The following is a 26,271-nucleotide window of genomic DNA, read 5'->3' as shown; positions in this document are numbered from 1 at the left end:
TTCCAGGGTTCTGTCCTTTCCTGGTTCTCCTCCTGTCTCTCCCACTGCACCTTCAGAGTACACTCTCATGGATCTTCCTCCACCCCCATCCCGCTCTCTGTTGGAGTTTCCCAGGGATCTGTCCTTGGACCCCTTCTTTTTTCAATCTACACCTCTTCCCTGGGCTCACTGATCTCATCTCATGGTTTCCAGTATCATCTTTATGCTGATGACACCCAGCTATATCTCTCTACACCAGACATCACCGCGGAGACCCAGGCCAAGGTATTGGCCTGCTTATCCGACATTGCTGCATGGATGTCCAACCGCCACCTGAAACTGAACATGTTCAAGACCGAGCTTATCATCTTTCCACCAAAACCCACTTCTCCTCTTCCTCCACTCTCTATCTCAGTTGATGGCACCCTCATCCTCCCCGTTTCATCTGCCCGCAACCTTGAGTCATCTTCGACTCCTCCCTCTCTGCGCATATCCAGCAGATAGCCAAGTCCTGTCGCTTCTTTCTCTTTAACATCAGCAAAATTCGCCCTTTCCTCTCTGAGCACACCACCTGTACTCTCGTCCACGCTCTCATTACCTCTCGCCTTGACTACTGCAACCTACTCCTTACCGGCCTCCCACTTAGCCATCTATCCCCCCTTCAATCTGTTCAGAACTCTGCTGCACGTCTTATATTCTGCCTGAACCGATATACTCATATCACCCCTCTTCTCAGGTCACTTCACTGGCTTCCAATCAGATACCGCATACAGTTCAAGCTTCTCCTTCTTACCTACAAATGCACTCAGTCTGCAGCCCCTCATTACCTCTCTACCCTCATTTCCCCTTACGTTCCCGCCCGTAACCTCCGCTCACAGGACAAATCCCTCCTCTCAGTACCCTTCTCCACCACCGCCAACTCCAGGATCCACTCATTCTGCCTCGCCTCACCCTATGCTTGGAATCAACTTCCTGAGCCCTTACGCCAAGCCCCCTCCCTACCCATCTTCAAATCCTTGCTCAAAGCCCACCTCTTCAATGTTGCTTTCGGCACCTAACCTTTATACCTTTCAGGAAATCTAGACTGCCCCTATTTGACTGACTGTACATTTGTCCTTTAGATTGTAAGCTTCTTTGAGCAGGGACTGTCCTTCTATGTTAAATTGTACAGTGCTGCGTAACCCTAGTAGCGCTTTAGAAATGTCAAGTAGTAGTAGTAGTAGTTTACAGGGAGTTTCTAGGCTTAGTGCCTTTGGCTCCACGTTTCTGTGGGAAATCTTACATATTGTTATTTTCTGGAGCTTGTGCTCTGGTCTCCATGGTAACCGTGGAACCTCAGTGCTGTCATGGGGGCATTTGCTCCAGGTGCAGTAGTTTCAGCAAAATAGTTTTCTTTTTCTGGAAGATGGTTGGCTTTCAGCCGGAAGGTCACAAGTTTAAGGCTGGTTTGTGCATCATATTAGAAGCTGTGGCCCTTGGCTCCTGTTCTATGGGGCATATTTTACTATCCTCTCTCATACTGCTTGCCTTGGCAAGCAGTTCTTTCCATAGCTGGGATAGTTTTCACTAGGCTGCAGTGCCAAAGGTTAGCTGTGGTGGTTTCCCACAGCAGCTCTGCTTTTCTAGTTTTGCTCTCTGACACTGATCAAACTATTGCATTCCAACTCCAGCTTCCACTGTATCTGTGGCACCTCTAGCTAGCTGTTTGTTGCAGTGTCTCTAAGGCTTTTATTGCACTATTGCACTTTTTCTTTATATTGGACAGCTAGCTATATTCAGAGTTACCTCAATTTAGCCTGCACTTCAATTTTCCCTGCATTTCTCTCTTAGGAAGTATTTCTTTTCTTTCCTCTTTGGTCCTCTCATCTGCAGTTTCTCTGTTTGGCTGTTCTGAGCCCTCATGTTCAATTCCAGGCTTTGCCTGTCGGCATGGCTATGACTCCATTCATCTTTTCCTAGGTTTGGGAGTTTTGCGGGCATTCTCTGCAAGGACAGCATCAGAGTGCTCCTCGCTCTAGACGAGATCCGAGAGTTTCTTTTCCCAGGTCTTCTTGGAATCCTTGAGCCTGGGTGGTCACCCTTCAAATAAGCCACCTCGTCCCATTCCAGCTCTGGTATGATTTTTTTCTTGACCGGGGACTGGAGAATCTAGGTTCAGACTTGGGTGCGCAATCTGCTCAGGCCGCTATGTCCTTGGACCTGGCTCTGCATTCATATCTTGGGCTCTGTGGTGGACACTGTGAAGGTAGTGCTCTGGGCGGTGCTCATAGATGACATTTGCAGCTCTTGCTTCCCGATGGGTGGTCTCCTGTGTTCCAGGAGTCTCAGCAGTGTCTTCCGTAGCTGTTCTTGGTACGCCTGCGCATGAACTGGTGACTTTGCAATTCCTCCCTGTGGAAGGATTGCCTTGGCGCCTCTGCAGTGGATGGTGGTGGTCAAGGATGCGAGTCTCTCGGACTGGAGAGCCCTTTGCCTCCTCCTTCCATCTCCGGGGTGGTGGATAGCACAGGAGACGGTGTAGCTGATCTCCTGCCTGGATCTGCTTTTGGTGCTGTTTGGCTTCCAGCCTTTGCAGGCCAGGCGGTGTTTGTGCTGTCTCCCCTGCCTGGACCTGCTTTTGGTGCTGTTTGTCTTCAGGACACATTGCGGGCTAAGCGGTGCTTGTGTCGTTGGAGAAGATGAAGCGGTGGCTGCTTCCTCGACAGAGTGAGACTTTGAGTCAGACTGTGGCCATCAGGGCGTGTCGTCCCCATGGAGTGGACAGAGGACTTCGTGTTCCGTTTCTACACGGCCCACTTTGCGTGCTTGTCCTATGATGAGTTCTCTTTTCTGCCGTCTTCTTGTCTCGTCAGAATGGTTATTCCGCACCAGTGCTTCTCCAACATGGCCTCAGGTAGAGAGCTCTGTAGGTAGATCGGATGGCGTCCAGGCTGGACGCCCAAGTGCCTTCTTTCTTCTGTCATTGGAGAGAGAGTGATTCGGCAGAGCTGGTTGTTCTATTGCTTCCTTAGCCGGAGGACGTTCTTCGTTAGTGTTTCCTCCGTGGCCTCTCTGCGGCCGGCCTTTTTGGATCTCTCTCCACCGGGGTCGAGTCATTCTGCTAGCTCCGGATTAACCACGGCACCCTTAGTATGCGGATATGGTGAGCCTCCTGGTGGTGCCTTCATTTTGAATCCGCTTGACTCCGGGCTCTTTCTTCTGGGTCCACCCCTGAGTGGATGATCCCTCTCACTTTGGTTTTACGGCCTGTTTTGTTCAGAGGCCTACTCTGAGTTCTTTGGACACTATGGTTACTGTTCTGTTGCGATCTTGTATGTGGTCCACGGACCACTGCAACCGCGTATTCTCTCGAGTGTTGAGGATTTTTTGAGGCTGGTTGCGGCCCACTCTTAGTCTTCATTGTGGGCGTCTGTTCCTCAGCGATTGAGTTCTTTCTGCAGGATGGGTTTCAGAAGGTCCTGGTTTGGCCTTGCACTCGGAGGTGGTGCATTTCTTGCAGATTGCCTTGCTCCTCTGCTGCTGCAACCTTCTTTTCCCTGAAACCTCTTTCGTATTCTCCGAGTCTAGCTTGGGGCTCCTTGTCTACCGAACATTGCTTCGGACTCCTTTTGTTCTTTTGCAGAATGCTTCGCTTACAAACTTACAAGCAGTGTTCTTGGTCACCAATTCTTCGGCACACAGAATGTCTGAATGTTTAGCACGGCCATGCCAAACTGTTTTTTTTTTCTGCAATTTGCTGAGTCTGGAGTGACCTTGCTTTCGGTTCCTTCTTTCTTTTCCGGCTGTGGTTTGGCTTTTCTTTTTCAGCCTCTCTTTCTTCCCTTCTTTCGGGAGGGGGATTTTCATGTGGAGTACATGGCACTTCATTTTCTGGATGTTCAGAGGGCTCTCCAATGTTTGCAGATGTTGCATATTTTTCAGCATTCATATCTTCTCTTTGTCTGTTTTGCTGGTTCCTGCTATGGAACGGCAGCCTCTGATCTAACCTGATTTTTTCTTCTCGTTGGATTGCAGATACTTTGGATTTTTTAGAAAGGTTGCGTCCCGCCGGTGGTATTCCAGGCTCATTTCACGAGTTTGCTATCTACTTCTGGGCGGAACGGGTGTACTTTCACTATTCAGATGCTGCCTTTGCAGCGGCGGTTCCGTCTCGGGGAGCGGTGACTTTCCACCCTACTTAGGGATTGCTTTGGTACAGTTCTTATCCTGGTCTTTCCAAAAAAAAAAAAGAGGAGAAGAGGAAAGAGAACAGATACCACTGAAAAGGACTCCATCGCAGTCATGGTTTCTCTTAAATCAGACTAACAAGTTTCTGTTTTGTATGGTTGGTGAGGAAGGCTTTCTGGTTTCTTGTCTGATTCTGCTTGGTGATGAGACATGTACTGAGGTGAAGGAGGAGCTGGCCATCTGGTATCACTGCCTTCAGCTTTGTAATTTCTATCTCCACCTGCTGGTAGTTGGACACAACCCACCAGTTCCTGGATTCATCTGCTGCTACTAAAGGAAAGAAAATTATCAGCAGGTAAGGCATAATTTTACCATTCGCAACACTATCTCAATCCACTGACAGAGAGACTCTTGCTCTCGCAAGGTAGGCTGGAGAAATTCTGAGATCTGGACTCTGAATCTTACTTGGAGGTAGTTAATATTTTATGAGAATTCCTCTTCCAAGGAATAATTCTCCTTCTGAAAATATTTTTAACCCAAGATTTGTATAATATATATCGCCTGATAAAATTAAAGAGTCATGGGATCTGAGGCAATATTCTGTTATGGATTAGGAATTGGTTATTGGATAGAAAACAGAGGGTAGGATTAAATGGCCATTTTTCTCAGTGGAGGAGGATGAATAGTGGAGTGCCACAAGGATCTGTACTGGGACTGGTGCTATTTAACATATTTATAAATGATCTGGAAATTGGAATGACAAGTGAGGTGATTTACAGTTCCAGATGATACAAAACTATTCAAAGTTGTTAAAACACATGTGATTGTGAAAAATTGCAGGAAGACCTTAGGAAATTAGAAGGCTGGGCATGCAAATGGCAGATGAAATTGAATGTGGAAAAATGCAAAGTGATGCACCTTGGGAAGAATAATCCAAATCAGTTACTTGATGCTAGGGTCCACCTTGGGACTCAGCACCCAAGAAAAGGATCGGTGTCATTGAGGGGCATAATCGAACAGGGCCGGCCATCTCCAAGGCCGGCCGCAGAAAGCGGCATGCCAGACTGTATTATCGAAACAAGATGGCCGTCTTTTGTTTTAATAATACGGTTGGGGCCAGCCAAATCTCAATAATTGAGCCGGCGTTAGAGATCGCCGCCATTGGTTTCCCGCCAATAATGAAAACTAATGGCGGCCATTTCAAACCTAGCCAAATCCAAGCCCTTTGGTTGTGGTAGGATCCAGCATTTGTAGTGCACTGGTCCCACCTCACATGCCAGATCACCAACTGGGCACCCTAGGGGGCACTGCAGTGGACTTCAAAAATAGCTCCCAGGTGCATACCTCCCTTACCTTGTGTGCTGAGCCCCCCAAATCCCCCCAAACCCCACTACCCCCAACTGTACACCACTACCATAACCCTTAGGGATGAAGGGGGGCACCTACATGTGGGTTTTGGGGGGAGGGGGTTTGGAGGGCTCCCATTTACCACCACAAGTGTAACAGGTAGGGGGTATGGGCCTGGGTCCACCTGCCTGAAGTGCACTGCACCCACCAAAAACTGCTCCAGGGACCTGCATACTGCTGTGATGGAGCTGGGTATGACATTTGAGGCTGGCATAGAGGCTGGAAAAAATATTTTAAATATTTTATTTTTGGGTGGGAGGGTGGTGGCCACTGGGGGAGTAAGGAGAGGTAATCCCCTATTCCCTCCGGTGGTCATCTGGTCAGTTGGGGCACTTTTTTGAGACTTGGTCCTAAAAATAAATGGACCAAGTGAAGCCGGTCAAGTGCTCGTCAGAACTGGCTCTCTTTTTTCCATTGTGGGCCAAAGCCGGCCATCTCGTAACCACGCCCCCGTCCTGCCTTCCGTACCCTGCTGAAACGCCCCCTTTAACTTTGGCCGACGCTGCGACGGAATGCAGTTGAAGCCGGCCAAAATTGGCTTTCGATTATACCGATTTGGCCGGGTTCAGGAGATGGCCGGCCATCTCCCGATTTGTGTCGGAAGATGGCCGGCCTTCTCGTTCGAAAATAAGCAGGATTGTAGACAATACACTGAAATCTTCTGCCCAGTGTGCTGTGGTGGCCAAAAAAAGCAAACAGGATGCTAGGAATTATTAGGAAAGGGATGGTAAATAAGACCAAGGATACTATAAGCTTTTGTATCGCTCCGAGGTGCAACCTCATCTTGAGTATTTCATTTAATTCTGGTCGCCGTATCTCAAAAAAAAAGATATAGCGGATTTAGAGCGGCCAAAATGGTAAAGGGGATGGAACTCCTCTCATATGAGGAAAGGCTAAAGAGGTTAGGGCTCTTTAGCTTGGAAAAGAGATGGCTGAAGGGGATATGATTGAGGTCTATAAAATCCTGAGTGGTGTAGAACGTGTAAAAGTGAATAGATTTTTCACTCTTTCAAAAATTAAAAGAACGGGGGCACTCAATGAAGTTACATGGAAGTACTTTTATAAACAAATAGGAGGACATATTTTTTCACTCAAATGATAGTTAAGCTCCGGAACTGATTGCCAGAGGATGTGATAACATCAGTTACTATACTTGGGTTTAATGAAAGGTTTGAACAAGTTCCTGAAGAAAAATGCATAGTCTACTATTAGTATAAACATGGGGAAGTCACTGCTTGCCCTGGGATTGGTAGAATGGAATGTTGCTACTATTTGAGTTTCTGTCAAGTACTTGTGTCCTGGATTGGCCACTGTTGGAAACAGGATATAGGCTGGATGGACCATTGTTCTGACCCAGTGTGGCTGTTCTTATGTTCTTATGAATAGTAACATTAGAAATGCCAAAAGCCACACCTGCCACTCACTGCAAGTTCCACTCCTTCATGATTAAACACTAGCATCACAAACAGCTCAGTGGACAATATATCACAATGCCAGCCACAGAAAGGCTGTAGTCCTGGAAGAGTGGTTTTGTATTTTGTCTGCAGCATATTCACATTGATTGTCAATATATGATTAAACCAACAATCCTACAGTGTTGCTTTAACATTTTTTTTTAGCTAATTTTAACCTTTAAGATGTTATACCTATTCCCCACTGATGTAAACAAGACCCAAACTTAATATGATATCAGTGTAATATAAAATACACACACGTGATCCTGATTGCTCAAACTGTGGTCATAGACTGTAATAGTCTGCCCAGCACTTGGGTTTATTTCTCAGCTTTGAGAGTGCTGTCTTAAGCACTGCTCAGTCTTGTTTTGATCCTATTCCCTTTCTATATAGGGATCCTTTTGTGTTTATCCCACACATTTTGGAATTCTGTCATCATTTTTGTCTCGACCACCTCCACCAGGAGGTCATTCCAGGTATCTACCACCCTCTCCATGTAAAAAGTACTTCCTGATGTTACTCCTAAGTCTTACCATCCTGCAGCCTCAATGAATGTCCTCTGGCTCTGCTGCTTCATCATCTCTTTGGGAAAGACTTCTTTGTATATTAATACCTTTCAAATATTTAAATATCTGTATCATATCTCCCCTATCCCTCCTTTTCTCTAGGTTATATGTATTCAGGTCCAGTCTTGTCATACATCTTTTAGCACAAACCCCTTTCCATTTTTGTTGCCTGCAAAGGCATTATAATGTCCTCATTCTTGTTTTTCATTCTTCTAATAATAATACCTAACATTGTATTTGCTTCTTAACTGCCGCCACACACTGAGCAGAGGGTTTCAACATATCAGCGATGACGCCTAGATCCCTTTCCTTTTCAGTGTCTTCTAATGTGGAATCTTGCATCACGTTGGTATAGTTCGATTTCCTCTTTCCCACATGCATCACATTAAAGTGCACCAAAAAACAATCAATTGGAATATCATTAGACCTAGTGGGTTCATCGAGTTTTGACCGTTAGTAACTGCAGCCTTACATTAAAAATCTTTTGTTCAAAGTAACTGGCTCTCAATGGAATCTTTTGTGGAAGCAAGCAAGATCTGGGAGATACCTCTTCCCCGAAAGAGGGATGGGTACCAGACACTTGCCTGAAACCCCCTTTTAATTAAGGCTATCTTAAAACATTCTCTGGTCAGATCTGGGCTGACACTGCTTTTATAATTCTTGCAAATCACAAACACAGTCTTACACATTTCACAAATTATCTATTCCCTGGCTTCAAATCTGAGAATCCAAACTACGATTTCTTGAGGTGGGTGTACAGGATGCAAGTGGGGTCACAGCTCCCTACGCGCTCTATTTCCCGTTTCTGGAGCTCAGTGTTCATCAAGAAGTATGTGGTGAATAAGGCCTTTAATGCTTCCTCACTTTCAGGGGCTCATCTCTCTTTGGATCTCCAAAAATTGTAATATTAGATCTATTTGTTTTAAGTGTAACTTCCTTGAGTTTCCCCTAGTCTTTGTACTATTGGAACAAGTAAAAAATCGATTCACTTCTACTCATTCTACACAACTCAGAATTTTATAGATCTTGATCATAATCATATCTCCCTCATCCGTCTCTTTTCCAAACTAACCTCTTTAGCCTTTCCTCATATGAGAGGAGTTCATCCCCTTTATCATTTTGGTCACTTTTCTTTGAAAAAAATTTTCAAATTCAGCTATGTCTCTTTTGAGATTCTGTAACCAAAACTGAATGCAGTACTCAAGATGAGGTTGCACCATGGAGCGATACAGAGGTATTATGGTATTTTCGGTCTTATTTACCTTCACTTTCCTAATAATTCCTAACATCCTGTTTGCTTTCTTGGCCACCTCTGCATTCAGGGCACAAGATTTCAGCATTTTATTTACAATGACACCTAGATCTTTTTCTTGGTTGCAGAGCCCCAAGGTATACTCTAACATCAGGTAACTATGATTTGGATTATTCTTTCCAATGTGCATCACTTTGCGTGTTTTTTTTTTTGTTTCATTTGTACCCCGCACTTTCCCACTCATGGCAGGCTCAATGCGGCTTACATGGGGCAATGGAGGGTTAAGTGACTTGCCCAGAGTCACAAGGAGCTGCCTGTGCCGGGAATCGAACTCAGTTCCTCAGTTCCCCAGGACCAAAGTCCACCACCCTAACCACTAGGCCACTCCTCCACACAGAATAGTCCCTTAACTGCTAGCCTATGAAACTGTAATAGAGACTTTGAAAGCTAATCAAACAAAGAAAACCCTAATTCCTTAAGCTGCCTTTGCTAAATAAGTAGAGTAACTTAAAAATAAGGACACTGAGATAGCCTGTTTAACTCTATATCTACCTTTCCCAAGTTTAAAAGCAGTTTCTCAGCAAATAACTTACCAATGAAGATTTATCTTGCACTGGAAGTCCTCACTTCTTGACCTGGAAGGTTTTGTTCCTAGTGGCAGTCATTTCGACACACAAGGTTAGCGAACTTCAGGCCAAGGGTGTACAAGGTTAACAGTGGGTCACATGATTAGAAGTCTATATGATGCAGGCCACATTAATATTTTAGCCTGTTGTAGCATATTTGTGCTTATTAAAATATGAGACTCTAATATCCACTAAATAGCTTTGTAATGCTTCCTGATCATGTGTGCTAACAAACTACCCCCCTGTTTACTAAGCCACATGACAATGCTGACACAACCCATTCAAAGAGATTGGGCTGTGTTGGCATTAGCGCATGGCAGCCGCTAGCGCAGCTTAGTAAAGAAGGGAGTAAGTACAAAATGTTTTTTAAAATCTCAAGTGGGCCTCATCCTAACGTCAGGCAGGCCATGCATTGGATGGTCCTGTCTTGGACTGAGCTTTTGGAAATAAAAATAGTGTGCAAAGGATATGGCCTACTTGGGCATGGGAGGTGGATGCTTCATACAGTTGTGTGAAGGGAAACAAGGACATGGTGGAGGAACTAAGTGGACTGTATGAAACACACAAGCTGAAGGAGGTAAAAAAATTTACCATAAGGTGCTGGAGGCATGGGTTAAGATTGGTACTTGAAAGTGGGGAGAACTGAATATTGAATACATCTCCCCTAAAGACATTTTAGGCAAATCTAGCACCTTGTAACTCAAGGAGGGATGCATTGTGAAGATTGATATAATGGAGATTAAGTGTGTAAGGGTAACAAAGTTGTTGGTGAGGCCTTTAGGAAATTTTTATAATATGCTGTATATTTTTTTAGATACAGCATGATGATGGCACTATTAGCCAGTATATTTCCAGCACACTAATGCAGAAGCCCTCTGATAAGGACGGGCCATGGTGAGGTTGGTATATAGAGCCCCATTTTACAAAGAGTGTTGAGACCAGAATTGAGATTTCCAAATTGTGGCATGCTTAGTATTGATAGTATTTTAGAAAAAAGAATCTACCAGTGCAGAGCCTTTTCTGTAATACTCATAGGAGTGCATGTGTATTTGTCAGCATGTGCTGTGGGACCAGAACCTCCACTCTATTCATACTGTCCTCGTACAGTTATAATGGAGTCTTCTGCAACCTTGAAGGCGGCAATGTCTCTGTACACACTGTCTCCAGAGTTTGTTCCAAACTCTTCCATTATATTCCACAATCTAAAATATATCGGAGCCTAATCAGACCACTCTGGAGAGCTCAAATCCTGTTCCTGGCCCTCTCCTTTGCTGCCATTTTCTATATGCAGGGGGAAGCGGGGAGCCACGTGTTTCTGTTTTTATTTTGCTGGGTAAGGCACAAACGTGCTCTGGATTGGCCATGGCCAGCAGCTCCCTTCTCTCCCCTGCCCTCCATCCACCCATGGCCAGCAGCTCCCTTCTCTCCCCTGCCACCCCCTCCCGACTTGTTCCGCAAATTGTCCTGCTTCCTCCCTCCCTCCCTCCCGATCAGGTCCCTCACCGACCCTACCTTGGCCATCAAATTCTTCGGGGCAGGCAGTGTTGCCTGCCCGCTGCCATCGCTGACTTTCCTCCGCCGCCCGATCGCGCTTCAAAATGGCCGCCGAGACTTACAGAAGTCTTGCGAGGCCGCCTCTGGAAGTCTCGGCGGCCATTTTTAAAGCGTAAACAGGCGGCGGAGGAAAGTCAGCGATAGCAGCGGGCAGGCAACACTGCCTGCCCCGAAGAATTCGATAGTCAAGGTAGGATCGGTGAGGGACCGGATCCGGAGGGAGAGCTGGCTCGCCCTTTCCAACAACTGGCTCGCAAGTCCGGCCAAAATTTAACAACCGGATCTTGCGAGCCGGAGCGAGCCGGCTCCAGCACACCACTGCATCTAATTCAGTTGGGGAGCTCACTGCCAAAATTATAGTTTTATTCTTTTTGGCTCAGGGTAGATGGAGGCCAACCAACATTATGGTCCGAAAAACAGCTGGAACTGAAAGAGCGCACAGCCCTCACCCTGACCCTGACAATATGAGTATTTTCAGACAATGCATGGCAGTAGCAGGCAGGGAGGAACAAGGAGTGTCTCTGTGTCTCTGGAGGATCGGTGGAGCCATCTTCTGAATTTGTCAGCGGCCCATATTGCTGAGGTTAAGAATCTTCAAGAAGACTTTTCAGCAGACATTCTCTGGATCCTGAAGAGTGAGAGTGCATTACAGTAAATCCAGTCTTGATGTTATCATGGCATGCAGAACTGGATTAAGCTTTTCCTTCTCGATTATAAGGAGAGAGGCAGCGTAGTTGTCGCAAATAGTAGAAGCAGCTCTTGAAGGTTGCTTGGATTTGGGACATAGGATGGTAGCGTTGCAAGGGTGGATGGAGCTGAATTCTTGTTGCAGGTTTTGGGTTGGGGACCAGTGAAACTGCTAAGAAGGCTCAGGGGGCAGGGTCAACAATGTGAGGCAGGACTGAGCTTGAATACTTGCTGTAGGTTATAGACCTGGGGGACAAGCTAAGCTGGTAAAAAGTCTGGGAAGAGAAAAAATCAAAGTGAAATGTAGATATCTGAAGCAATACAGTAACAACACTGCATTTGCAAGCAGCGGAAGGAGGAACTGGAGGAGATGCAGTAGTCTAGGCAGTTTAAGATCGGGACAAAGGTTGGTGTCTTCAAGTCTTGGAGAGAGAGTGATTTAACTGAGAGAGCAAAGAAACAAAATCGGAACACTGCTGCACTGAGGTTCAGATGTTAGAGGGAGTCTAATTTGATTCCTCTAGGATACTAATACAGTCATGCAGTAGGAGTGGCAAGCCCCTTATTGAGAGGGGGCCAAACGTGGAAGTGGAACCTCATATAATTTTGGAATATATTAAACTGGATTGTGCCCTGAGTGATGTTGATTACTCAAGGATAACCCATATGTGATCAAGAGAGCATGTGAAAAGCTCTGGAGAGCTTTCTAAGTTATTTGTAGTTCTAGCTCTGTCAGTAACTACTGTTATGCATGTGGAATAAATACATAGCTGGCCATGGAGAACATATATTACAAGGAAGCAACTTTGCTTCCTTGAACTGATATTTTGCAGAGACACATTGAAAATTACATTAGAAATCCTGGTGGAAATCATATAAATAAATATTGTAATTTGTCTTTTCCTACAGCCCTGCTCCAGTAGAACTACAGCAGCCTCGATTACATCTTCCAGCCAACAGTGGTGAGAGAGATTTGAATATAACCTTTGACTTTGAGACTCCTGATCATGTATCGAGCAAATCAACCATCACACCTATAAAACGGATCTGCCTAGCAAAAACGGAGTAAGTTATGGCTGTCAGTATTCTCTCTGTTAGCAGCAGCCTTCATCCTTCTATTAAAGGAAAGACATTTTCTTTCTCGTTGACAGGTTTAAAAAAAATTGACACACAGGAGATAATTTTTAGGGATGTGTATTCATTTGAAAAGACATGGGAAATGTTAATGTCACCTTTTCCTGAAATGACAGGGAAAAAAAATCAAAATTTCAGGGTGTTGGTGTGTGCTTAATGCACACTGCTGAAAACGTGTGCACACTTTCCAAGAGTGGGTGCAGTTCAGGACATTGTGGGGGGAGGGCACCCATTCCTCTCTGCTGTCTCCCCCCCCCCCCCCCCAATTACAGATTTAACCTTTGCTGGTGGGGATGCCGGGCCGTGAACCCATCCAGCCCGGGGGCCTTACCGTTGCGGAGTTTTTTAATAACCTCCTGTATTTCCCCCATTCCTATTGGCTCACCTATCCTTTGGCGCTCTGCCTCGCTCAATCTGTGCAGGGGGGTCTGGTCCAAATACTGAGCTATACTCTCTGGCTGTTCACCCTCCGGCACTGTATACAGTTCTTTGTAGTACTTTAGAAATCCCTTTTCTATGTCCAGATCTGTATATACCCATCCCCCCTTCTCATCTCTTATTTTCTGTATCCTCGATTTCACCCTCTTAGCTCTCAGACATCTGGCCAGCATGGTGCTTGATTTGTTAGCAAATTCAAAATACTGCTGATGGAGGTGCGTTCTCATATATTCAACCTCTGCCATCTGCACCTGTTCCAGCTCCCCCCTGATCTTTTTGAGTTCTGCCCATACCCGTGAAGATGTGTTTCTCTGGTGGTTCTTTTCCAACTTGTTCAGTCTCAACCGCAAAGCCATCATCACCTGTCCCTTCTCTCTTTTTTTTCTGGCTCCCCATTTAATCAGTACTCCCCTCACCACTGCCTTCATCGCATCCCACAAGATCCCATCCCCCACTTCCCCTGTGTCATTAATTCTACAGTACTCCTGTATGGTGGCCTGTATCTCATCTCTCACCTGCTCCTCACCCAAGAGAGACTCATTACGTTTCCAAGTGGTGTTCCTCTTCATGTGTCCCCACCCCTGTAATCTAATCCACACAGGGGCATGGTCGGAAATTTGGATAAATTCTATTTCTGCCTCCTCTACCATCTGCGTGCAATTGCGATGTACCCACAACCCATCTATCCTAGTGTAGGCGCTTGCTGCATGGGAGTAAATCGTATATCCCTGTTGCATGCCATGTACCAACCTCCAGCTGTCCACCAATTCCATCTGTCTCAAAAATTTGTGAAGTGCCTTTCTCCTCGAACCCGACTGATATCCCCCTCCTCCCAAGTGATCCAGTTGGGCATCTGGAGCTGTATTGAGATCTCCTCCCACAATCACCTGTCCCCCTATAAACCCTTGAATCTCCTCCCATAGTATATGAAAAAATCCCCGCTGTCCCATGTTAGGGGCATAGATGTTGATCAGTGTTACCTCCTTCCCCTGTATCAGTCCCCGTAGGGCCACACATCTCCTTGTTGTGTCCTTGAATTCATTTTTAATGATCATCCCACATGTCTGTCTTATCAGTATGGCCACTCCCCCCACTCTCGTCCCCCCTGCGCCTTGGTGTGTCACCACCTCTTTGTATATTTTACCTCGTAGCAGGTGCACATCCTTGGGCCTCAAGTGTGTCTCTTGCAGAAATATCACCTCCCACCTCAACCTATTTGTTTGTTTCCCGGGGGTTATTGAGCCCATTGACATTCCAGGAACCCATCTTCAATGCCTCTCCCTCCCCCTTCCCTTTCCCTCCTCCTTGAGTTTTCCCCTTTCGTCCCTGACCTAACTCCCCCCTCCTCCCCCTTTCCTCCCCTTGTGCCGATCATAACTTGGTCTGTCGGTCAGAAAGGAGGCTCTGCCCTTGCCCCCAAGGCCCCCATTCCCCCTGAGTACCCATCCCCCGCTCTCCTTTCCCCTTTAATCTTTTTAGGTGGTATCCCTCATCCCCTCCTACCCCACCCCTCTCCCTCCCATCAAACCTCGTACTAGGTTAGCTCACCACCGAACATCAAAATTAACTTTGTTCATGAAAGTTCGTCAAACTTATCACTGCTCCCTCTCGCTTAGGTCATCATGAAACACTTCTATTATTCCTCTTCTGTCTGTTAGTCGCCATCTGCCATGCCGAGTCTGTTCTTGGCTCCACCACCTCCAGTGGCTGTTGCTTCCGGTCTGGGAGTCCCTCACATCACAGCAGTCTTAGCGTCGCCCATGCTTCCGCAGGTGTCTTCACCTTTCGTGACTTTCCCGCCACCATGAGCCATATTGCAAAGGGGAAAAGCCATCTATATCTAATTCCTTTAGCTCTCATGAAGCCTGTCACTTCTCCCATTGCTCTTCGTTTTTGCAGCGTGGTTCCCGCCAAATCCTGGTATACTCCAATCTTATAATTTTTCCATTGTATCACTTTCTGTTGTCTTGCCTTTGCCAATATCAGTTCTTTGGTAGGGAAATCCAGAAAGCAGGCTATGATATCTCTCGGTGCGGATTCCCGTTGGGCGCCTGCACTTTGATGTACTTGTTGCAAGCTGATGTCTCGATGCACACTTTCACCCTCCGGGCTTAAGATATATTGACACAGTTCTTTGATCACCACCTCGCAATTGCTAAAAATGTCCAGTTCAGGGATTCCTTTGAACCGTAAATTGTTGCGGCGAGATCTGTTTTCCAGGTCTTCCACCTGGTCTTTTAACTGTTGGATTTCTGTTGCCGTAACATGTGTGTCTGCTTTTTTTTCTGCACTTCAGCCTGGACTATTTCCATCTTTTCCTCTGCTCCGTCCACACGTGACCCCAGTTCTCAAATCTCTGTCCGGATCTCTCTGAGCGTGCTTTGAATATCTTTTCGGAACCCTTCCAGTTCTGACTTCAACTCTTTGAACCAGCCCACCACATCTGCTTTAGTAATTTCTTCATTACTCTCACCCGCTTCTCTAAGGGATTCTTCCTCTGAATCTGAGGGGATCGCAACAATCTTCTCCGCTCCCTGGCTTGTTCCTACCGCCTCCTGTTTCGCCTGATCCGCCGCATACCGGAATTTTTCCAAGCTCTTTTTTGGCGGCATCCTGTTTATCTCTTTTTCTTAGCTTTGTTTGCTCAAAGGTCTCTTGGGGCTGGTTAGCTATGACCCTTGTATTTCCCACTCCTTAGTGAGAGACGTTTAGCTTATATCTATACAAGGTGTTCACCTTAAAACAGTCCTCTCTAGCAGTAGACTGTATTTTGTTGTGGACCAAGATGCACTCACCCCCTCAGTCTATCAATCAACTCCCGACTTCTGTTCCATCCGGGGGGGGGGGGGGGGGGGGGCTCTCCCCCATTTCATTTGTCACTCCTTGTTCTTGTGCCCCGAGTGCTCCCTCCACCTGCACTGGTGATTAATCTGTTTCCTCTGCCCCTTTAGACATCTGTTCCCTTCGGGGGAGTGCCTTCACCACCTCTCCTCCACCACTCCCCAGATCCAGTCTCCGCCGCTCCTTCTGTCCGCTCACCGTTGACCTCCTCTCCTTCCGTTACTTTTACTCCCCTCCGGGGGTGGGGCGGTGGGGGTCCGTCGCTCTCTCCGCCCGCTGGCCTCCACTGCACCAACCTTAGCTCTCTCTGGTCACAGTCCGTTGGGGGTACAGCCAGCACTCCCCTCACAGCCCTCTGATAGCCCCAATTTCGGGTCCCGCACCTCGAGGTTCACCGCGCTCCATTTGCGGCCGCCATCTTGGATCACGTTTTTTTTCCCTTGGAGCTCCCGCGGCTCTCCCTGATCTGCTAAATGTTCTCAACCTTACTGCCCTTGCTCCCACACTCCCACCAGCCCGAGACAGCTGTACGATCTTTTGGGAGGGGGTCCAGGGCCCGCAGGTCCGGGGGCCTCGTTCGGGGTCTGGTGGAGCTCACTTCTCAGCGCCCATCTTGCTGCATGGCTCCACCGGAAGTCCATAACATATTTTTATTGATGACAAACACCAGTACAATATCAATAAAGCATACGCAGATTGCTTACAAGAAATGCCATGAGTTTCATGTTTTTCATTAGTACCAAAAAAAGGTATATACAGAAGTCATCATCCCGATTAACAGTATCAGCTCTTCTTCTTTCCATTCTTCCCTTCCATACCCCCCTCCCAATCCCCCCCAAAGCAATCATAACCATAACAGCTAATTCCCTTATATATGTCTTCCCGAACTAAAATGAGGTTTTAGGCTCCCCACTTTATACCCGCTGAATCCCATTCCAACAAACCCTCCCTCAGCTTCCCCCCTCTACCCAGTATCAACTTCTAAACTACATTTGGTTCTGTATTGAATTTACAAGGTCATCTGATTCAGATTAAGCTTCTGGCTCGACCAGTTAGCGATTGAATATATGATTCCCACACCCCCCAAAAGAGACTTTTATGTTTTGCCGTGCAACAAGCATCACAGGCCTCCATCATTATAAGCGAATGTAGGGCATTTCTCCAATACCAGTATGAAGGTACTGTGTTCTGGGTCCAATATTGCAGTATACATTGTTTTGCTACCACACTAGCTTTATATATCAGGATTCTTTCTGTTCGTCTAAGGTTGTTCCTCCTCCCTATATGACCCATTAATATATCCCTAGGAGAAGGTTGTATTGATTTGTGTAGTAGTTGTCCACAGTACCCCAGCAACTGAGTCCAAAACTGCCCCACCAAAGGGCAACTCCATACAGCATGAAAAAATGATCCCTCTACCGCCCCACATCTACCACACTGGGATTCCAATATGCAGCCTGCATAATATGCCTGCCTGGAGGAGAAATACGCCCTGGTAATAATGCGATATAGAATTTCTCTATGTCTGGCGCTGTACACCTGTTTGGATATCATCCGCAAATTTTGCAGGATGTCTCCTCCTCTAATTTTCATCCCCAGATCTGTTGCCCATCTCCTAGCCACCTCTACATAATCTTTATGCAGAGTCATCACTATTACCGCCTTATACATTATAGAATGTGCTTTGTGTAACCCCTGCTGGGCGGAAGAATTGCTCCAAAAAAAGACCTCGGAGCAGCTAGCCTGCCTAAGATGGGTTATATATGCAGTGGCCTGGATGTATGCGTATCTATCTAAATGGCTCCCTCCAACTAGTCCGCAAAGTGACTCCCACGTTTTCATCTCCCCTGTATCCTGCAATAGATCTGCTGCATAGATTACTCATTTCCCGGCCCACCGATGAAATGTGCCTCTCTCTAGGCCTGGGCCAAAATCCTTGTTCCCAAAAAGAGGTATCAGATTACAGTATGGGTTCTGATCTAATTTAGAGAGTAAGCACTGCCAGGTACGTCTCATGGAGTGTAGCAAAATATGTTTTCGTAGGTATTGGGGTACTCCCTTAGAGATTGAGTGTAATAGATAATGTGGGTGATAAGGAGTGAAAAGTATCCGTTCTATCTCCCAAGTCCTCCGTTCCCAAAACCCAGTCCGCCAAGTGGCGCAACAGGCATGCCCAGTTATACGTACGTATATTCGGAAGTCCCAAGCCCCCCCAACTGCCATCCCCCATATAACTGTTCCAACTTGAGTTTAGATTTTTTGCCTCCCCAGCAGAATCTTGCCAAAAGCTCTCTCAATTGTTTAACATCCCTTTGTAAAAGACATATCGGCAAATGTCTTAAGAACATATAGCCATTTTGGAAATATAATCGTACTTTATAGACTTATTCTCCCGCTTAGCAACACGGGCAAACTATGCCAACACATCAATTGTTGTCTAGTATATTCATAGGCGTAGACTGGGGGGGGCGAGGGGGGGCAATGCCCCCCCAAATGACGCGAGGCGCCGCCGCGCCATTAGTTAAAGAAAAACAAAAAACCACATGCAAGCACGCGCTCCTCTCCATCCGCTTGGCTTCCCTGCCCTCTCTATCTGCGTCCCGCCTTCCTCTGACGTCATTTCCTTTCGGGCGGGACGCAGACAGAGAGGGCAGGGAAGCCAAGCGGATGGAGAGGAGCGTGTACGTCTACCCCTCTCTCTTCCTCCCTCCCTCCGGCGCAGGCAGCAGTCTTTTCCAGCGTTCCTGGCAGCGGTAGCGTTGTACACGCTGCCTTTGGCTCTGCCCCGAAGCCTTCTCTTCAAGTTCCTGTTCCCGCATAGGTGGGAACAGGAACTTGAAGAGAAGGCTTCCGGGGCAGACCGAAGGCAGCGTGTACATCGCTACCGCTGCCAGGAACGCTGAAAAGCTGAAGATTGTTGCCTGCACCAGAGGGAGGGAGGGAGGGGGGTAAACGGAGTCACCATCTTGGACCTCGCGGGGGGGGGGGAGCAGAGGGAAGATGGATGGGACTGGGAGGGGTGGGAAGCAGAGGGAAGGAGCAGGAGATGGATGGGTCTGGGTGGGGTGGGAAGCAGAGGGAAGGAGCAGGAGATGGATGGGACTGGGAGAGGAGGTGAGCAGAGGGAAGGAGCAAGAGATGGATGGGACTGCGAGGGGTGGGGAGCAGAGGGATGGACCAGGAGATGGATGGGATTGGGAGAGGTCAGGCACAGCAGAGGGAAGGAGCAGAAGATGGATGGGACGGAGGGATGGTGAGCAGAGGGAAGGAACAGAAGATGGATGGGACTGGGAGGGGTGGGGAGCAGAGGAAAGGAGCAAGAGATGGATGGGACTGCGAGGGGTGGGGAGCAGAGGGATGGACCAGGAGATGGATGGGATTGGGAGAGGTCAGGCACAGCAGAGGGAAGGAGCAGAAGATGGATGGGACGGAGGGATGGTGAGCAGAGGGAAGGAACAGAAGATGGATGGGACTGGGAGGGGTGGGGAGCAGAGGGAAGGAGCAAGAGATGGATGGGACTGCGAGGGCTGGGGAGCAGAGGGATGGACCAGGAGATGGATGGGATTGGGAGAGGTGAGGCACAGCAGAGGGAAGGAGCAGAAGATGGATGGGACGGAGGGATGGTGAGCAGAGGGAAGGAACAGAAGATGGATGGGACTGGGAGGGGTGGGGAGCAGAGGGAAGGAGCAAGAGATGGATGGGACTGGGAGGGTGGGGAGCAGAGGGAAGCCTACTAGAAAGAAGACACTGCATAAAACAGAAGACACTGGGATCAAAGCGAATAGAAAAACTAAATGATCAGACAACAAAGGTAAATAAAAGTATTTTATTCATAATTTATTAATTGAAATGTGTCAGCTTTTTGAAATGTGCATCTGTGATATTTTGCCTGTAAATTTCATTTCCTTCCTCCATATTAGCATATTCATTTGCATATGTATATATGCAAATGATATGCTAATATGCTCCGCCCATTCTTTGCCCCCCCCAAATGAAACAGTCAAACTACGCCTATGATGTAGTAGGTGATCTAGATTCCTTCTATATATTGCTCTGGGATCCACCGGTAGGATTATACCCAGACACACAAATTCTTTTTTTATGTATTTATTTATAAATTTGCTTTCTTACACAATTAACATGCTTTTGTAATACATTGAATAACATTGAATAAAAATAATAAGAAACATTATCTAAAAGTAATATCTTTGACTCAAGTTATTCAACTCCTTAGACCACAAAAAAAGTAAAAAGTAAGAGGGGAGTGATTAAGACAGTAGGAGATCATAAGGAAATCTAATAATAAGATAAATGGCCTGGCCTTTATATTCACTTTACATTCTTGTTATAATCAGTTGTTAATTTCCATTACTCTTTAGGTTTAGTAGTTAGCTTTTTCATTTCCAAAAACGTTTTAAGATGTTCTGGTTCAAGAAATATATACTTAATCCCTATATATTTAATCAAACATTTGCATGGATATGCTAGTAAATACATTGCCCCTAAAGCTCTCGTCTCCTCTCTATAAGACAGAAGTTTTTTTCTTTTATCCTGAGTTGTCTTACAGACATCAGGATAAATCCAAATACGTTGACCACTAAAGTCTTCTAGGGAATTTTTAAAGTATAACTTCAACAGTGTAATTAGGTCTTGTTCGAAGACAAAAGATATCAACAAAGTTCTACATTGTTCTATTTCAGTCAATGATGTTTCTAAAATTAATGAAATGTCCAAAGGTTCTTGTTGATTTTGCTGGTAGTTTCTTAAATGAGTCATGTTGTCACCGTTATTTCCAGATTCAGCTTGGACAGGAATTGGTAATAATAAATTCTATTTAATGGAGGTATAGCTGAAGCTGGGTATAACAAAATTTCTTGCAAATATTTTTTAAATAAGTCAATAGGGGTCAAACCTTGAACCCAGGGGAAATTCAAAATTCTCAAGTTCAGCCGTCTGTTGAAGTTTTCAATTTGTTCTATCTTCTTGTGTATCTCTATTTTATCAACAATCAAAGTCTCAGTAGTAACTTTTAAAGATTTCACTTGTTGAATTTGCTCCGTTTGCAAAACAGTTCCCTGCTTAGTTTTCTCTAAAGAAATTACCAAAGAGTCAATCTTACTCACAAGTTGAGAGGTTTCTTGAGCTGATTTCAGAACAGTCTGGTTTAGACCTTGTAAAGCCTTCCATATTGCCTGAAGAGTAATCTCCACGGAAGGAATATTCTCCAAGATCGCTCCAACACTGTTTCGGACAGAGCTGACGCCATCCGAGGTCCGGCCATGTTCGACTTTCAAAATGGTCTGTGCCTCCTCATTTTTTCCTATCAACACGGGACACGGAGGGCGATTATGTTCCGGCAGCGATAATGATGTCTCCAGTTCCGAGAAGGCCGACGCTCCTCCCTCGGCCCTCAGCTCAGACTCGCATGCTTCAATCAAGGGATTGGGCATTGTGAATCGGTTGATGGTCTGCTGAGACGGGGAGGAAGTTCTGGTCAGAGGCGTTTGGCCTTTCACTATCCCCTTTCTCTTTGTATGGGGCATAATGGAATAAAGGAAAGTTAGGAGAAAAGAGATCAGCAGGTCGATATTGAGCGATCAGCAAACGCTCTCAGGTCGCCATCTTGACACGCCCCCCACACAAATTCTTTCCTAGCCCATCTAAGTGGGAACTACCCCCCTCCATCGTCGCCTTAACCCTGGGATGATAGCCAATCCCTCCGTTTTTTGCATATTCAGCTTAAATCCCGAAAAAGCCCCATATTCAGCAAAGCTCTCAAGAAGAGCTGACAGTGATTCTGCCGGGGAGGTCAAATGAACCTGTATATCATCGGCAAAGGCCGATAGTTTAAATTGAAATGGTCCCACAGAAACTCCTTTGATCTCTGGGTTCCCCATTACCTCCCCTATCAAGGGGTCTAGCGACAAGGCAAACAATAGGGGGAACAAAGGGCAGTCCTGGCGCGTTTCCCGACTGATTGGAAAGGGTGTGGAACAGAGGCCATTCACCATTACCCAGGCCGATGGGGTGCCATACGAAGTATGTATTGCTCTAGCAAAATGTCCTCCTATACCATATTTCCCCAACACTCCAAACAGGAAGTCCCAACTAACCCTATCGAAAGATTTCTCAGCATCAAAACTGATCAATAGGGAATCCTGTTGTTGGGTGCACACCCACTCCTGAGAGGCTAGTATTGTCCTAATGTTCTTAACTACTTGTCTCTCCTTGACAAATCCCACTTGAGGATCTGCTATAACAGAAGGCAAAACTCTCGCCAGCCTATTCGCCAGGATCGTGGCCAATTATTTTGCTTCAAAACTTATTAATGAGATAGGTCTATAAGAATCTGGGCCATTAGGGTCCTTCCCTGGTTTAAGAAAGACCACAATGAGGCATATTTTCAAAGCACTTAGCCTTCCAAAGTTCCATAGAAACCTATGGAACTTTGGAAGGCTACGTGCTTTGAAAATATGCCTCAATGTCTGCTATTTGTAATGACGAAGGCAGAGTACTATTTTCTATAAACGCATTAAAGAATGCTGCCAGGGGATGTTTAATATCTGTAATTAAGAGTTTATAAAACTCCGCCCTGTAGCCATCCGGTCCAGGTGCTTTGCAAAGGGCGCTACTCCCTACCGCTCTCTGTATTTCTTCGTAATCTATTGGCCTGTGTAGAGTAGCCGACTGAGTCTCTGAGGGTTTTGGCAAATCTAAACTGTCTAGATAGGTATTAGGATTCAACTAATCAGAAGTATCTACCTCATAAAGCTGGGCATAAAAATTATGAAAGATCTGCAATATTTCTGAATCAGTGTGCACTACCCTTCCTGAGGGATGATGTAGCGAGAGAACCTTTTGTAGGCCTTGTTTCCGCCGCACCAGGTGGGCCAAAAGGCGGCCAGGTTTATTCCCATACTTATAGAGCTAGTATCTGAAATAAGCAGCTGATTTCCCTGCCCTCTGGTGCAGTAGTTCATTCAAAGCATTCTGACTTGTTCTGTGCATCCATCTTAACCTCAGTGTCTCAGCAAGTAGATGGACATCCCCTGTGCAACTCTGGTGTGGTGTTTGCTCCTAACCTGTTCCCTCAGGCTTTGTTGAGCTGGGGGCTTGGCATGGCGTTGCCGGTCAGTTGGGGTACACCTTGTCAGGTCCCTTCCCCACCCCCCCAACCCCCAACCCGTCCCCCTCGTTTCCCACCTCTGGAGGCTTCCTGTGGGCCTAGGCTTTTCCTGTGGCTTGTGGTTCTGATTCCTCCTGCCTCTGTGTTGATCTGCTGACACTGTAAGTTGGATGTCTTCAACCCATCTGATTGCTCTGTTCTGTGAGGTTGGTATGCTGAATTGTCTCTTTGCTGAAACTGTCAGGTACTTTTGTCTTCTACTTCTTACAGTGTGTCTTATTCTTCGCGGTTCACTTTCTCCCCTGTCACTTTCCAGTGGGCTCAGTTGGCTGTACCGCTGCTGCTGCAATACAGGGGGCTTCCCTGCATTTCTCAGCAGCTCTGTCGGCTGCGGTTTGTTTTGGCGGGCTGTGCATCCATTGCACTCTATCCGCCATTTGGAATAGTTCCCAACACAGAGCATGAGGCTTTCCACGTTGCCGCTGTGTTACCACCGGGCTTCTTTAGTGCCCTGCCTGCAGCAGTGTGTTAGAAGCGAGTACAGGAGCTTTTCTGTTCTGCCTTGGGGTGGCGTCACAGTCTGTCTGCTGTCTGACTGGACTAATAGTGGGAGAGGGTAATTTGGAGTTTTCTTCTCTCCTTGTGCACCATCTTATCCAGGTGCTGGATTCTGTGTTCTCTTTGCTTGTCTGAGCCACCGTGCTGAGCCTTTTGGCCACTTTATTTTTTGACGCCTCGAGTTTAAAGTTACATTAAAAAAAAAAAAAAGACTGCAACTGTGAGAGAGAGCCTCGGCTCTCCTCGTTCCTGTTTGGTTGCCTCAGCCCTCTTGGTTTCAGCCTCCCTATTCTCCCCGACCTCTTCTTGCTGGTATTCTCTCGGGAGTTGCAGCGCTGTGATCAGGGACTTCCTCCAGAACATGTCGTCATGCGGTATGGCTAGGGCTGCAGGTGCTTGTCCGGCTTTATATTTTCCTTGTCATCTCCAGTCCTTGCCCCGGCTATCCGTCAGGATAACTGTCGTTTCTGTCTGTAGGACCGGCCTCCTTTTCTGGCGGTCTCCCGAGCTCCCTTCATCTTATTGCATCTGGAGCCGGTTTCTGCTGTCGCGCCCACCTACTTTTGTATGGAATTGTTTCTCCTTTTGGAGAGCGAGCCTAGCCTCACTCCTGCACGTCGCCTGGGTTCTGTCTCTGCCTATTCGGCCTTTCTTGTTGGGCCGGGACCAATCAGATGCCAACTACAGCTTGACCTCCCGAGAGGTTGAGATTGGTTTTGTCGCTGGCAGGCGAGCCAGGCTCACTTTCAGGTGTGGAGTCTTCTACCGGTTCTGACTGGTCAGTTTTGAGGCTCTAGCCACAGTACCTGGCCTTAGAGCAGAGTCGCACAGTTTTTATCTTATCTGCCTATGGAGTCTGGCTCTGTCACTGCCTTTCAAGCCTTGCCGGAAGTTCCTTCTTTCTTGTGCCTCCATGTCGGGAGTCTAGCTCCAGTGTTATTCATCGGGGCTAGTTCTGCCTTTGAGATCCCACCCTACTCAGGGACTGCTTTGGTACAATCCCACTCATCCCTGGATTGATCTGTGAGATGCAATGTAAGGTAAAATTAGTTCTTACCTGATAATTTTCTTTTCATTAGTCCCAACAGATCAATCCAGAGGCCCACCCTTTGTTGAATTTTGATTTTGTAGGTTTCTTGAAAAAGAATGGCAAGTATCAGACGGCAGTTTCCTTTTCTGATGTTTCCCTCCTGCAGTGGAGGAAGAGCCTACGTGGGCTTTATTTTTATTTTATTTTATTACCTCATTTCTACCCCACAGTTTCCCAACAGTGTCAGGCTCAATGTGGCTTATAGCGCACCACAGAGGCAGACGCCAGTGCAGTGAAATGAAGCTAATACAGCAGAAAAACCTACAAGAGAGAATGGGGAAAAGTAGGAATGGATGGAAGGATTAGGAAAACCAGGAGGGAAGGGGAATGTGTTCAAAATGTCTCTAGATCAATGCGCATCCAACAGTGGAGACACATGCAGAGGCTGTGGGATAAGCATTTCCAAATAACATGGTCTTTAAAGATTTCCTGAAAGTTAGATGGTTGGGGATGGTTTTTATGGTTTTCGGCAAAGAGTTCCAAAGCTGAGTGCTGATGAAAGAGAAGGATGTAGCATACGTGGATTTGTACTTGATGCAGTTGCATTTTGGATAGTGAAGGCTAAGTTACGAACGGGAGAGTCTGAATGTATTCCTGGGAGGTAGGATGATGAGATCTATCATGTAGCCAGGTACCTCACCTTATAGGATTTTATGAACTAGAGAGCAGAGTTTAAAGGAGATTCGATCCTTGACAGGAAGCCAAGAGTGGATATAGAGGCAAGAGTGGATTTCCATTTTGTATGTACTTGTATTCTTCCTTTGCTTTGGTATCAACAATACTGAGGTTAAGATAGATGCACAGGTCCACATATAGTGAACCTCTGAGGTTCTGTCTATATCAACCTGCTGGTAGAGGGATTGATCTGTTAGGACTAATGGAAAGAAAATAATCAGGTAAGAACTAATTTTACCATGGTGTACTGCAGGGTGCTTTGTTACATATTAATGTTTTTGCTTGCTTTTACAGACATCCAGTTACAAACCCTGCTGAAGACACCTTAAAAGATAGTAAAATAAAGGTAATGAGAAAATGCTTAGTTATCTCTTGTCCCTGTATGTTAATTAATTTCTTGCTTCCTTTCATCTCTTATGCTCTTCTCTCAGCTCCTCTGGCACATTTCCAACCTCCTTTTAACCTGCTATTATCTGCCTTCCTTGGGATTCCCCAGTCATTCATAGCTACCTCTTATATCTCTGCTCTTCCTTCTCTCTCTAGTGCTTGAATACGTTCTTGACCACCAACTCCAGAAATCCTTGGTTTGATATTTTCTAGATGAAGAGCTCAGTTCTCATCTGGGGCCCATTCTCATTATCTTTTCAATAATCTCATGCCATCGAAAAGGCTCTTAACCCTGTTACAAACCTTAAGTCTTGACCTTGATTCCTTGTC

At 46.3% G+C, this 26,271-nt stretch overlaps 1 protein-coding gene across 2 annotated transcripts in view; it reads left to right on the top strand.

Annotated features, from left to right (window-relative positions):
• The window catches only part of TRAIP (TRAF interacting protein), a 216,729-nt gene that overhangs the window by 142,046 nt on the left and 48,412 nt on the right, over positions 1 to 26,271 (top strand). For both annotated transcript variants that reach the window (XM_030207476.1, XM_030207475.1), the window contains exons 11-12: positions 12,602 to 12,757; positions 25,849 to 25,900. In XM_030207476.1, the coding sequence (XP_030063336.1) occupies positions 12,602 to 12,757; positions 25,849 to 25,900 (208 nt within the window). The remainder of the gene's footprint in view (positions 1 to 12,601; positions 12,758 to 25,848; positions 25,901 to 26,271) is intronic.

Source organism: Microcaecilia unicolor, chromosome 6 (assembly GCF_901765095.1).
Source record: "Microcaecilia unicolor chromosome 6, aMicUni1.1, whole genome shotgun sequence".
Lineage (NCBI taxonomy): Eukaryota > Metazoa > Chordata > Amphibia > Gymnophiona > Siphonopidae > Microcaecilia > Microcaecilia unicolor.
Note: the sequence above shows the minus strand (reverse complement) of the source record. Positions and strands in the feature narration are given on the sequence as shown.